At 43.5% G+C, this 13,101-nt stretch overlaps 2 protein-coding genes and 1 non-coding gene across 4 annotated transcripts; 2 read left to right on the plus strand and 1 right to left on the minus strand.

Moving 5' to 3' along the window:
• Nucleotides 1-285: 285 nt before the first annotated feature.
• Nucleotides 286-3,027, minus strand: MRPL18 (mitochondrial ribosomal protein L18). 2 transcript variants are annotated; one of them, XM_068184566.1, is made up of 4 exons: nucleotides 2,858-3,027; nucleotides 2,251-2,431; nucleotides 751-985; nucleotides 286-493 (listed from the first exon to the last, which is right to left on the minus strand). In XM_068184566.1, the coding sequence occupies exons 1-4, from the start codon at nucleotides 2,907-2,909 to the stop codon at nucleotides 422-424; spliced, it is 540 nt and encodes a 179-aa protein (XP_068040667.1). In that variant the 5' UTR covers nucleotides 2,910-3,027; the 3' UTR covers nucleotides 286-421. The 2 variants fall into 2 exon arrangements, with proteins under 2 accessions (XP_068040667.1, XP_068040666.1); XM_068184565.1 differs by having other exon boundaries at nucleotides 286-985.
• A 1,372-nt stretch (nucleotides 3,028-4,399) lies between these two features.
• TCP1 (t-complex 1) lies at nucleotides 4,400-13,026 on the plus strand. Its single transcript, XM_068184559.1, has 12 exons — nucleotides 4,400-4,571; nucleotides 6,114-6,199; nucleotides 6,948-7,076; nucleotides 7,446-7,543; nucleotides 7,844-7,954; nucleotides 8,642-8,823; nucleotides 9,406-9,532; nucleotides 9,865-10,040; nucleotides 10,739-10,862; nucleotides 11,797-11,989; nucleotides 12,299-12,462; nucleotides 12,722-13,026. Exons 1-12 carry the CDS (start codon nucleotides 4,499-4,501, stop codon nucleotides 12,936-12,938), a joined length of 1,680 nt encoding a protein of 559 aa, XP_068040660.1. The 5' UTR covers nucleotides 4,400-4,498; the 3' UTR covers nucleotides 12,939-13,026.
• LOC137472040 (small nucleolar RNA SNORA29) lies at nucleotides 5,391-5,526 on the plus strand. The gene has a single exon (XR_010997995.1). It is a non-coding gene; the product is annotated as a small nucleolar RNA SNORA29 (small nucleolar RNA).
• Nucleotides 13,027-13,101: the final 75 nt, after the last annotated feature.

Genomic DNA, 13,101 nt, shown 5'->3' on the forward strand with positions numbered 1-13,101 from the left:
GAGTTGGGGGAGTTTAATATTTTCACTAATACTTTGCGCATTACTTTATCACAGTTCTCAAACATTTATGTAATGACTACACTTTGCTAGCTTAGACTGGCAGTGTACAGGGATCAAATATCAAAGCATTTCCAGAGTTCAGCCTGGAACAAACGAAATCAAATATTAAAAATAAAATATATTTTAAAAACGTTGAATTATTAATAAATTCTATCAGGCTGAACTAAGTAAGTTTATTCTACCCTTAAAGGTGTTGATCATTTTAGAATAAAGAATATGACACACTTCTATCTATTTGAAAATATTTTATTATAAGATGACACATTCCAACTTTTTCCAGATCTGGACCTTCCCTCTGCCAGTACACAAACATAAAGAAGTGATCCTTGTTCCTTGGAAAGTCTTCCCACTGGTCTCCATTTTACCGGTAGATTCTTCGTGGCTCCTGCAGAACAACACCACCCTCCTCCATAGCTTTCTCAAATTCCTGAATCTTGCGTAAAAGATAAACACAAATAAATACAAAAGAAAGCCAGCAGGACTTAAATATCAGTGGGAACATGTTATATGAGGGGCAGAGGTTAACAGCCTCATGGAAGCCTAATACCAGCAACTGCAGCTTGTCAAAGCCCTTCTGAGTGTTGCAAGGAGGGATTGTCAAGCCACGTAGCAAAATTAAAGGTGAAGAGAAGTAAAATTAATGCCTAAAAAGGAAAGAAGGGCCAAAGGAATAAGTAGATGGATACTTGCCGAGTCACAATGGTGTTCCCAGGGGATAATGGCTTTAAAGTTCACAAAGTTGATTCCTGCTTCCAAACAGCGCTGTGCCATTACACGGCCAAGGTTTTTACATGCAGCTACTCCCTTGGGACTGTACAAGTGTCTCTTTATGGCCCACTCTCGGGTAGAGGCAGATACCACAACATCCCCGTTGGAGCGCTCGACAAAGGCTTCCACGTAATTCTGTGTCCGCTCAAGCCGTAATCTGAGTGCAGGAAAGTAACACAGGATTATAATGTCTTTTCCAGAGAACAGAGTCAAACGCTTAAATTAGTCTCTTTATAAAATAAAATGGAATGTATTAATATATTACATTCTATTACATTCTGTTACGCATTATGCTTATTAAGACACAAAATATGACTCATGTTGGGAGGAAAAGGTTAAAAGCAGAAAAATGGAGGAGGAGGAAGAGGCGTGACCTTGCAGCTGGGAATGCCAAATCCTGGAGGATAACATAGTGGGAAACCCCACGTATTATGCCTACTGCTGTTTATCCTCACTGTTTTGAGAAATAGAAGCTCTGCGTAGAGATAACATGGGTGTTTGAAGAGCCTTGGAGGCTCTCTCATGGACATGCTTGAGCTCCCTATTTTGAAAGACAGAAGATCAAAGCTCAGAGATCATAAAAATCACAGGGGAGACCATAGCATGATGGTAAACCTAAAATGCCCCTAATAAATGGGTGCCAACAGCAGGCTCACCACCTGCACAGACTAGGCCTAACGATGCCTGGATTCCTGCCTATGTCTCCACCTGGGTGCTGCTTTGGGATCCTTTAGTTAGCAAGGTAATGAAATTAAGCGTACTGTTTGCATTTCAGCCAGTTTTGTGGTCCTTCCAGCTGCCTGCCTGTGTCGACTCACACAACTCCTACTGCTAGCTCAGAAGAGTGAAATTCCAAGAGCAATTTCTCATCAGTTACTCAGGGCCACAGTCCTACATTGCCTTGGACCAGCACCCACTCCAAACCAAGCATTGTACACCTGCACAGTGTGGAACATATATATGAGGGAACCGCAAGAACAAATTAAAGACTTTGAAATGCCAGCTTAAAATTAACTTATTTTCCAGAGGACAAGTAAATTAAAATAAAACAAAACCCACAAACATAAAACAACCCTAAACAGACTATTATGGTGCCTCAAATGAAACCATGAAGCTAGGTAAGCACAGGAGTGAGAGAATCCTGAGTTAAAAAGATGTTGCTTAAGCAACATTACTGTTGCCTTAACAATAGATGGAAAAATCTTGACCACGTATGCTTTCACATGCTAGTAGTCCACTCTTGTCTCAAAACAGAAGATGCCTGCTGATAAGAAACACTAATGTGCTAACTGATTCAGCAACCCAAAACACATGTTTTGTATGTGGGTTTCTGGGGGTTGTTTTGTTGGTTTTGGTTTGTTTTTGTTTGTTTTTTTTTTTTCTTTTGGAGACTCCACTTCTGGCAGTAATTTCTTGACTCACCTGTGCCAGAACTCGCGCTTTGGCCACGTTGTCTTCCAGCCACGCTCCTTCCTGGCCAGGGCCATCTGCTCCAAGTTCCGAGGATTTCTGTTAGTGAAATTTGGGGCAACTACTTCATTTTCACTTGTGTCCACTTCAGTCTCAGTTTTGAGACTGGCTGTAGTTGATGCAAAACGAAGACCTTTGAGGGGAGAGCAGATTAAAAAACCACCACAGATTAAAAAAACACATAGTGCAGACAGTAGAATGGACACAGTACAGAATAACACAGCTTACAGAAGTCTTGCTTTTATTTTTTTAAGCACCTAACAGATGAATGACCTCGACCTGTTTCCTCAATTTATGAGATGAACTGCAAGTATGCTAGCGTTTCTAAACTCGTAAATAAAATACAAACTCACGCGTGACTAGGAGATCCCTAGGTCCAAAGCTTTACAAAACACTGACAGCGAAGTACACAAGAAACCAGAGACAGCGCTACCACATAACAAGGTATAAACCCTTCATCCGTGGCACGGCAGCACCACCAGGACACCCGGCCGCCGGATGGCCCCGGGAGCGCGGCGGCGGCTCCGGGAAAGGCCGGCACGGCGCGCCCTGGGCTTACCCGCTGCACGGAGCCCGCCGGCCGCCGGCAGCAGGCGGCTGCTGAGCGCCATGGGGAGCCGGACCCGCCACAGCCCCGGGCAGCCGCCACTCCCCTCCCTCCGCTCAGGGACACCCGGGCGCCGCCATGCGCGAGGGGCGGCGCTTCCCGCGGAAGCGGCCGCGGGAATTCCGCCCGCCGCCGGCGGGGTCAGGCGGAAACGGCGAGCGCGGGGCCGCCGCTGAGCCGCGCCGGCTCCCCGGGGAAGGGCGCCTGTGTGGCACTCGCGTCTCACAACACAGAGCAAAAAACGCCGCCCTGACTCGATGGATCATGTTTTAACTTTTCCCCGTGGAAAAGGGGCTTTAGGAAATACCGGCCTCCAGAACCGGGTCGGCTTTTCCTCGGACGGATGTAAGGAAGAGGGATCAAGGCGCGGAAAGGAAAGGGGAGCGGGTAAAAGCAGCGGCAGGTGTTTCGGGAGCTACCGTCATCCTGTTTTAGGCTTCTTTCCACCCGCTCCTGCAGCACACGGGTACAGCAGAGCTCTGCCTTCTCAAAGCATCCTCCTGCAAGCATGACCGCGCAGGAACATTACTTTGGAGCTGTATTTAACTGCTGTACTCCCGAAAATGCTTTTAATGAGCCATCTGAGAGAAAATTGTGTTGAAAGGAGGATGAAGGCCTGATGAGACCCTGGGCAGCACCTGCCAGAGGAACTCTGGACACTGCCACAGGAGCCAGGCGGTTGAGGTCGCTCCCGGCCACACAGGGTACTGTTTGTCAAAATACAAGAAGTGTGTTTGCATCATGCCCTACGAATCATTACATGCTCATCCTGAGCCTTGCAGGTTCCCCATCTCCCCGTCGCTCCCTGAGGTTTACCCTCAGACTGTAGCAAGTTTTTCCCCTATCCTACAACCATCACCACTTAACTTGGCCACCGAATAACGGGATATTGGATAATTGGATAACGGGAACAGTTAGAGCTCAGAGACCTTCAAACAAGGCAATGGTGCCATTATCAAGTGCAATCACATTCACGACTTAGGCTAATTCTCATTAAAAGTGTTTTGCCGAAAGTATTAGCTTGAATCTCAGTTTCTCCAGGAAGCAGGTTTTCAGCTTCTTCATCTTTTGCCATCTCAGAACCCTCGATTGGTCTCGGGTCTCTTTGCAGCCTTTCCCCAGGAATCGGGGTACAATCCCGAGCAATGGGTAACGTGTTTGAGAAGCACAGTTACCGCCACGCATGCCGAGGTCCCCACTTTGGGAAGCCGGGTCTTTCCCAGTGCTGGGCAGCGGGCGCCATTCCCACGCCCGCTCCTTGCCCCGCCGCCCGCGGGCCTCCACGCGCCTGCGCGCCCAGGCCCGCGACACCTTCTAGAAGCTCGTGAAGAGCCCCCCCCGGCCCCGCCTACCGTCTCGCGGCTCCTTTGTTCAGCTGCGCCCGCCAATCGCGGCTCGAGGCCGGGCAGTGCCGCGCCCCGGGATTGGGCAGGCTCGGGAAGCGGCCCCGCCCCCCGCGGGGCCTGCCCCGCCCCACCGCCCCTCGCGCAGCGGGGCGCGTTCCCAGCGTGCCTCGCGCCGCCCCGGCCATCCTGCCTCGCCGCGCCCGCCCGTCCCTTCCCTGTGCGTGTGGCGCCGCGCCCGGGCGGGAAGATGTCGGCCATGGAGGGGCCCCTGGCCGTGTTCGGCGAGCGGACCAGCGGTGACACGGTCCGCACGCAAAACGGTAACGGCGGCGCGCCCCGGCGAGGGCCGGGGGAGCGGGGGGGGAAGGGAGGGGCAGCAAGGAGCGAACATGGCGCGGCCATGGTCACCCCTGCCATGTGCTCACCCGCCCCGGTCTGCCCGGGAACTGCCGCTCCTCTCGACAGATTCCTTCCGTCCCGGGCCGCTGCTGCCGGCAGGGAGGGAATAAAGGAAGGATGGAGGGAGGGAGGGAGGCGGAAGAGGAGCACACGCCATCCCGCGCCGCTTGCAGGAGTCTGAGTGGCGACGCGATCCCGCCTCCCCCGCCCTCCGTCCCTTGGTAGCAGCAAACACCGGGCCGGGGCGGCTGCTGCTGCACGGGGGTCGCTCTGCCCCGTCCCGACCGCGTAGGGCCTGAGCCTGCCAGGCCTGCGGGGAATTCTGCTGGGGGAGGTCCCCGCTGCCCAGCACAGGGAATAACCTGCCTCGGAAAGTGGGGAGCACCCTCGAAATGCGTGTCTGTAGCTGTGGTTCTGAACCGCGTTACCCGTTGCTCAGGATTGTACCCCCAGTCCTGGGGGAAGGCTGCAAGTTCCGAGACCGATCTCGGAATCTGAGTAGACAAAAGACAAAGGAAGAAGCCAAAACTTGCTTCCCGATCAAATTGAGATTCTTTTCTGTAGCTCTAACGGTACTTTAGGCAACTACTTCAAATTCACGAGCCTTGCCTTAATTCACGAGTGAGATTCCAGGTGATAATGGCACCTTTGGTACAACATTATTTCGTCCAGAAAGCTGCCGTTAATCCTCCTAAGCAAAAGAAATGGTTGTGTTGTTTGAAGGTCTCTGAGTTATAACTGTTCCCATTTAACTACCACTTTTTCAATTTCTAGATTAAGTGGCTATGCTTGTGGGATAGATAAAAACTTGCCATGGTCTGAAGGAAAAGGTTGATTGTATCTTTTTCCTATATGAAAATGGCAGAACAACCTTTAAATGAGCCAGTGTTTTAGAGGCTTTGTGTTGTTTTAGAAGTGACTCAAAAGTCACTTTTCGGTGACTTTGTCGCAGAAGTAAATGTTTTGTTTTAGTCACAGTCCTGATAAGGACCAAAAGATGTTTTACTGATCAATGTGTGGTGATGCCGCTGTTCTCTGCCTGCCCAGAACCGACGACTAAATGAGAGTGAAGTCTTGTGGCACTGCAGTCAAAAGCAGCAGTGCGACCATCCCCTCCTAGTCTTAACACCACTGCAGCTCTGACCTCAGTCCTGTCCTCCATCTTACACGGACAGCAGAGAAAGCATTCTTTTTCGGGTCAGTCAGTTTTGCCAGGTTAGCTAGCTAAACCAGCTAGGAGGGAAGAGTGAGGATTGGTGCAGATTGTATTTTTTTAATAGCAGCAAGCCTACCAAAGTAAGGTAAAGCTTCAGGTTAGATAGGCTGAAACATAATACTAGATTAGATCACTTGTTGTCAGATTCCTGATTTGTGGGGTTTTGGCACTGTTTCTTATAAACCTGAGAATCATCCTAAAGCTGGGAACACAAAATTTTTTTTTCTTACTCCTTTCGTTCATTCAGTTACTGCTGCATCTGCTATTGCCAATATTGTGAAGAGTTCTCTTGGGCCAGTTGGTCTGGATAAGATGCTGGTGGATGATATTGGGGTAAGTAATGTTACTTTAACATTAAGAAGTGTCAGGAGGACTCGTTTTCCTGTGTAAAAGTGCTTCCATTTAATGTGCTTCATAGGCCTAATGTGCATGTGCCTGTTTTATCCAGAGAGGGGTAGGAGAACTGTGGTAAAAATGAGTGTTGTGTGATGTGTGTTACATCGTTTTAGTTTCATCTATTGTGGTGGTAATGTATGTGTTACAGTTGTTTAATTTCTGTAGGTAAGTCCTTGTAACCACTTAAAACACAGGTCAGATTGCAAGAAGTGAATTTCACCATTTAAGTCAGGTTTAACAGGTGCTGACTTGTATATCCTAGTCTCCACATCAGGAGAAATAACAGAAAAAAATCATAACAAAATTTTAAGCGGTATTTTGTATTTTAAAATATTTCAAGCAATTGAAGAAAGTTTGTCATTTTCTAGGCTAATGTAATAAAATACTGTGTTGGAGGGAAGTCATTACATGACTACTTATCCAGTATTTGCAAAATGTTTGATTAGTTTCTGTAATATAAAGGCTTTCCTGATCAAAAGAAGGTGCAGATTCTGCACTGGTAAAATTTCTGTTGCTAGAATAGGACTCCTTGTTAAAAAGAAGCAGGGAATTTTTATTATGAGTAGTTATTTTATGGGTAATTGCAAAGAACAATTATTTTTGTTTTGTATGATCATTTTGAAACGCAGCAGTGAAAGTGTAATAGAAATATACCTTATATGCACATTTGATTTCTGAAAATTAGGACGTGACCATTACTAATGATGGTGCAACCATTCTGAAACTGCTAGAAGTGGAACATCCTGCTGCAAAAGTCCTTTGTGAGTTGGCAGACCTGCAGGACAAAGAAGTTGGTGATGGGACCACCTCGGTGGTATGTAGCAAGTTTTACATGCAGATATATTAAAAAATCAGTGCTTAGATTTGGTATTTTTCATAGATGCTAGTTTCCATATGAAAAGTGGTACTCTGGAAGGGAATTGGATCACCTCTGTTTCATTATTGATTTTTCCTGTCTTGAAGGTTGGTCATAGAGGCTGAATTTAGGTTTTTAATTTTTAACAACTGCAGGACCTGAAGTACAAACAAGGATACTGAGTGTTGAAAACTTGCCTGAGACTTTAGATACCTTGATGGAAGTTGGAATTAGATAGCTCTCAGAAACTGGTTTTAGTTCTCTGTTGCACAAGGTAGTTACTTTCTTATGTGGAATGCACATATTTAGTGTTTGTATTTCAAACAGGTAATTATTGCTGCAGAACTTCTCAAAAATGCGGATGAGTTGGTGAAACAGAAAATTCATCCTACCTCCATTATTGGTGGATACAGGCTTGCCTGCAAGTAAGAAACTGATACAGTTGAATTTCAGCATTTTGTGACTGCAGTCGAATATGTTGGTTTTTTGCAGGGGTGCTGGGGTTTTGGTTGGTTTGGGTTGGATTTTCTTCTGGGTTTTCTTTTTTTTTAAATTGCATTTCTGTAATCATGTAAAGGAATGACAGCCACGTTACTGTCCTTGGAGAGCAATTGATTTTATCCCTTTGTTCTTTGAGGTAACATTTAGAAGAGCTGAAAACATGTAACTTTTTCTCTTTTTGTGGGGGTGGTTCTTTACCCAGTGTATTTGTCTTTATTTTACAGGGAGGCTGTTCGCTACATCAATGAAAATCTTGTTATTAACACGGATGAGTTGGGCAGGGACTGCCTAATTAATGCTGCTAAAACATCAATGTCCTCGAAAATTATAGGAGTGTATCCTTTAAATTGATCAAGTGAGTGAAGTGAAAGTGGTTGATAAGAGAGCTTCAGTAGCTAGGCTAGAGTATCCTTGGCAGCAGTTTTTGTGAACATGACACAGTATTGAAGCTGTTGTGTTTATAACAGGCATTTTACAGGTATTGTGACCTGGCATGGGAAAGCGTGTTCAAACTCTTCCCAATTTATTTAAATCTGGGTTGGCACATCATGATAGCTTTTAAAGGGTATTGTTTCCTAACAATTGCTTTGCTTCTTAGGGAGACTAGATAAAGAGTTGTGTGAATAGAAGAATGTGTTACAGAAGTATGTGGGAGCGAATCAGGAAAGAAAGTTGAATTTTACTCCATGGGCACAGAAAAACCTGCATTTTTAGGTTTTGTGCAGACTGACCTAGGAGATACGTATTTTTCTTTATCAATAAAAGGTACATAAAATGCAGGTTTCATACTAGTCTCCCATAATTTCCTACCACTGTTTCAGCTTTTAGAATAACTCTTTCCTTTAAGACAATGGTAAGGAGAGCTAGTACTTACATGTTTTTATAAAGCTCTTTTTTGGAAACTTAGTTTGGGTACTGTCAGTTATTTCTGTTCATGGTTTGTTTTGTTGGTTGTTTTTTTTTTTTTCCCTTAAGTATAATACTAGTTTTCTTCTTCAGTTTAAACCTTAACAGCCTTTCAGTGACGGTGATTTCTTTGCTAACATGGTGGTGGATGCTGCACTGGCAGTTAAATACACAGACCAGAAGGGTCAGGCTCGGTACCCCATCAACTCGGTTAATGTTCTGAAGGCCCATGGCCGCAGCCAGAAAGAGAGCATTCTTGTGAACGGTTATGCTCTGAACTGTGTGGTGGGCTCTCAGGGTAAGAACAGGCTGTGTTCCAGAAATCTTTTGTGTCAGCTCAGTCCTCTTCATCTTTCTGTGTCGCTCTGTGTTCATTGCAAATCAGGTGGGTTTTCAGTTCCAGAACAATTAAACAAGAACAGAAAATACTGCACTTCATCAGTGTTTCTTGGACTAGAGCCTGCCAGCTAGCAGGCTCCAGAGTATTGGTGAGTTGCTGTAGTTTCCCTAGATCAGTCTCAGCAAGGTAGCATTGTGGTTTGGTGGAACTTAAACGCTTCTCTTGTGGGGAACCGCTGCCAGGTTTGTGGGGAACTGTTCCATTTAGCAGAACTGTGCTGTGATTAGGTGACTTAGAGGATGTGAGACTGATAGGTCAGATTGTCATGGTCATTCACATTTTAGGGACAGGGTATGTAAAAAGATAACACAGGAAAGTCTCGATTGGCATTTTTCTGCAGTAGGGTAGAACTGAAGGTGGAGAAGCAAACAGTAGAAATCTGAAATGTGAAAGTAAGGTTAATTTTAATTTATTAATGCTAACTATATGTGCTGTTAAATCAATTTGATGAAATCCTTCTTGCTTATTTTTCCTCATCAGGTATGACCAAGAGAATAGTTAATGCAAAGATTGCATGCCTTGACTTCAGCCTGCAGAAAGCAAAAATGAAGCTTGGTGTTCAGGTTGTTATCTCAGACCCTGAGAAGCTGGACCAGATAAGGCAGAGGTGTGTGAAAGCTTGAATAACTGAGGCAGTGGGGTTTCACAGGCTTGGTTTGGTCTCTTCAGTTGAGGTGGCTCAGTGTAATTTTGGCTGAGTGCAAGAGGTAAAAAATGTTTTGAATGTTAACATTTCCCACCAATACCAAATGGTAATGGAAGAAGCCTTCACTTCTGGAGGCAGAACTAGTATTAAGTCAGTTTTCAAGAAATGCACGTATGTTTGCGCAGTGGTCTGTTCTTGCAGAGCTCTGCATTAAAGTTTCAGGAAGTTGGCTGACAAGATGTGATGGTATATTTTTTAATATCTTTTTATAAGTTTGACATTAATCTTTGCAGAGAGTCAGATATTACCAAAGAAAGAATCCAGAAGATTCTGGCCACTGGTGCCAATGTTATTCTCACCACTGGAGGTATTGATGATATGTGTCTGAAATACTTTGTTGATGCTGGAGCTATGGCAGTACGAAGAGTCGTAAAAAAGGACCTTAAGCGGATTGCTAAGGCATCAGGAGGTATGTCTATGTAAGAATAACTGGTTTATAAAAGCATTCTTCAAAGTAGAAGCTGTTGTTAAGGTTTTTGTTGACTTGTTTTTAAAATACAACTTCTTAACATTCAACATCAGGATGAGTAAAGCTGAGCCACTTCTTTTTAGCTTTTAAGTGACCTTTGTCAAAGTAGCAGTATTGTAAGACTTGATTGTTGAAGATTTACAGTGGGAGAAGAAGCTGCCTTGCACTGTGAAGACTGGCCTTTTGTGGAAATAGGAGCCATAATCTATGTTTATTTAGAAGTCCTTATTATGCATGCATTCATAAGCCTCTGTTTAGACAGTTAAGTACATTGTTTAGATAGTTCAAGATGAAGAACTCCTAAATCACTAAATCATACTTTCAAAAAAATCTGGGCCTGTATATATTTTTATCCCTCCTTAAATTTGGAAGAAAATGTTTTAATTGTGGTAAAGCATGGGAACTTGTACTGGCTGTGAAAAAAGAAGTGCTGTAAAGTTAAACAAAAGAAGCAGTCAGTTTATCAGTTATAAACAGAAATACTGAATTGCAGCCTGAGAACTTGAAGTGTTGTTTAAGAAAAATATATTCAACATAGCTTTTATTTCTGCTTTTCTTTCTGTACATCTATTCTGGGAAGTGGACAAAGGATGATGTGCAGGAATTGAATGCTAACTTCACTTTTTTGTTTGTTAAAGCAACCATATGTTCAACCCTTGCAAACCTTGAAGGTGAGGAGAGTTTTGAGGCATTAATGCTGGGACAGGCAGAGGAAGTGATTCAAGAGAGAATCTGTGACGATGAGCTGATTTTAATCAAGAAGTAAGGATCCTTCTAAAAATACTCAATGTTGTATGTGTTCTCTACTACGTTTGAGATAAAATTCCATTTATTTACTTCATACTATCTGAGTGGTTGGAGTTGTTATACACATGGGAAAATAGTTATACACAAATCCAGTGCAAATTAGAGGTGAAAGTATCAGTATTTAATCTATTTTGCTGGAGCTGGATACATTTTGTGAACTGCAGTATATGAGACAATCAGGTTGCTAGGCAGTTTTACTTAAATTTTTGCTTATAAAAAAATGTTTCTAAACTGGCTTCCCTTTAGAGATGGTAAAGGGAAATAGGTACCATCTGAGTAATTTCATCTGAATAAAGAGGTGTGAGCTAAATCTTTCTGTTTGTAGTGAAAGACAGTGTTCACTTGCACTGCTGTCACTGCTGTCTGGTACCTTAAGACTTAAATATCAATTCATTTAACGAGAGCATACTTTGGATAATAACTTTTCCACTGCTTCAATATGTCTCCTGGGTGTTGATGTTCCTGTGGTGTCATTTGAGCATGAATGACACTCTGCCTATGGCACTTGTGTGTCAGCTCCATGTGACAGCCTTTTCTGTAATATTGACAGTCATTAACTTACTTGAGGGCTGTGCAAAAGGGGTCTTTCTTACTATCCAAGTATGCTTTCCCCTCTTTGATGGGAAAACATCTTGTCATGTCACTTTGACAGGTAGCTTTCTTTAAAAGACTAAAATTCAAATTGGATGCATGCATGTTAGAAATTAAACTTTTGACTAAGTTACAATATATGTATCCTGCAAGGAGACATAAGTGTTAAGATTTTCTTTTAAATGTTAAAATAATGAGGCTCAACTGAACTCTGCTTTAGAAGAAAAAAAATTGCCATGAATAATTTTAATATCGATTCCATCCAACACAGCTGACTTCTGATTCCTTTTTTTCATAGTACAAAGGCTCGTACTTCAGCATCAATTATCTTGCGAGGAGCCAATGACTTCATGTGTGATGAAATGGAACGATCTATACATGATGCTCTCTGTGTTGTCAAAAGGGTTTTGGAATCCAAGTCTGTTGTCCCAGGTGGTGGTGCTGTAGAGGCAGCACTTTCAATATATCTTGAAAATTATGCAACCAGCATGGTAAGTCTTATACAAAGAAGCAATGGTGTGTATGTGTTAGACTTGCACCATGAATCTCCAAGCGTTGTTCATCTACTACAAGTCATTTCTGTGGTTCATGAAAACCTAATCATGTTACAGAATCTAAGATGGTTCTTTAAAATGAAGGATATGAGTTCTTTCTCTTATAATTAGATTCTATGTTTTTTTGACCCAAACACAGGTTTTGCATGTGAAAACTCCTACCTATTAGTGCTGTTCTTGATTGTGGCTGTATTTTTTCCTCTCTTGTTGTAGCTATCGGTTTAAAAACTTTTTTCCTCTTTCTAGGGATCACGTGAACAACTTGCAATAGCAGAATTTGCAAGATCCCTCTTAGTAATTCCAAATACATTGGCAGTAAATGCAGCTCAGGATGCCACAGATCTTGTTGCAAAGTTGAGAGCATTCCACAATGAGGCTCAAGTTAACCCAGATCGCAAAAATCTGAAATGGCAAGTATCTGTCTGGTGGAAGGCTGGTAAAAGTTATGTGGATTGGTGACCTAGATGGAAAATTGTTCACCCAGTTTACTGAACCGTGATTTGCATAGACAAAAAAAAAAAAAAAAAGTATGTTATCAGTGAACTCCTTTGCCCCTGCCCTTCAGTCATGTGTATGTATTGCTGTCATGAAGTAGTAGCTACCCAGCATACTCTCAGCTGTATTTCTGCTGTATCTCCCTCTCCATCTGACAGCATTCCTTCTTTGCAGGATTGGTCTTGACTTGATCAATGGAAAACCTCGTGATAACAAACAAGCTGGTGTCTTTGAACCAACCATGGTCAAAACTAAGAGCCTCAAGTTTGCAACAGAAGCTGCAATTACTATTCTTCGAATTGATGACCTTATTAAACTGCACCCTGAAACTAAAGAAGAGAGAGGAGGGTGCTATGAGGATGCAGTTCAGTCTGGAGCACTTGAAGAATAACTTAGGCTTTATTTATGTTTGTTTCACTTACACTTCCCACTCTTATAACTAAAATGTTAATAAAACAAGTGGTTGAATGTTGCTGCTATTTTCTTGTGAACAAACTTAATTTTTGGAAGCAAGCTTGGTCCTTGCAGTGAGAATTTAGGCTCTAGTGTGTGGT

The sequence above is a fragment of the Anomalospiza imberbis genome, chromosome 3 (genome assembly GCF_031753505.1).
Source record: "Anomalospiza imberbis isolate Cuckoo-Finch-1a 21T00152 chromosome 3, ASM3175350v1, whole genome shotgun sequence".
Classification (NCBI taxonomy): domain Eukaryota; kingdom Metazoa; phylum Chordata; class Aves; order Passeriformes; family Viduidae; genus Anomalospiza; species Anomalospiza imberbis.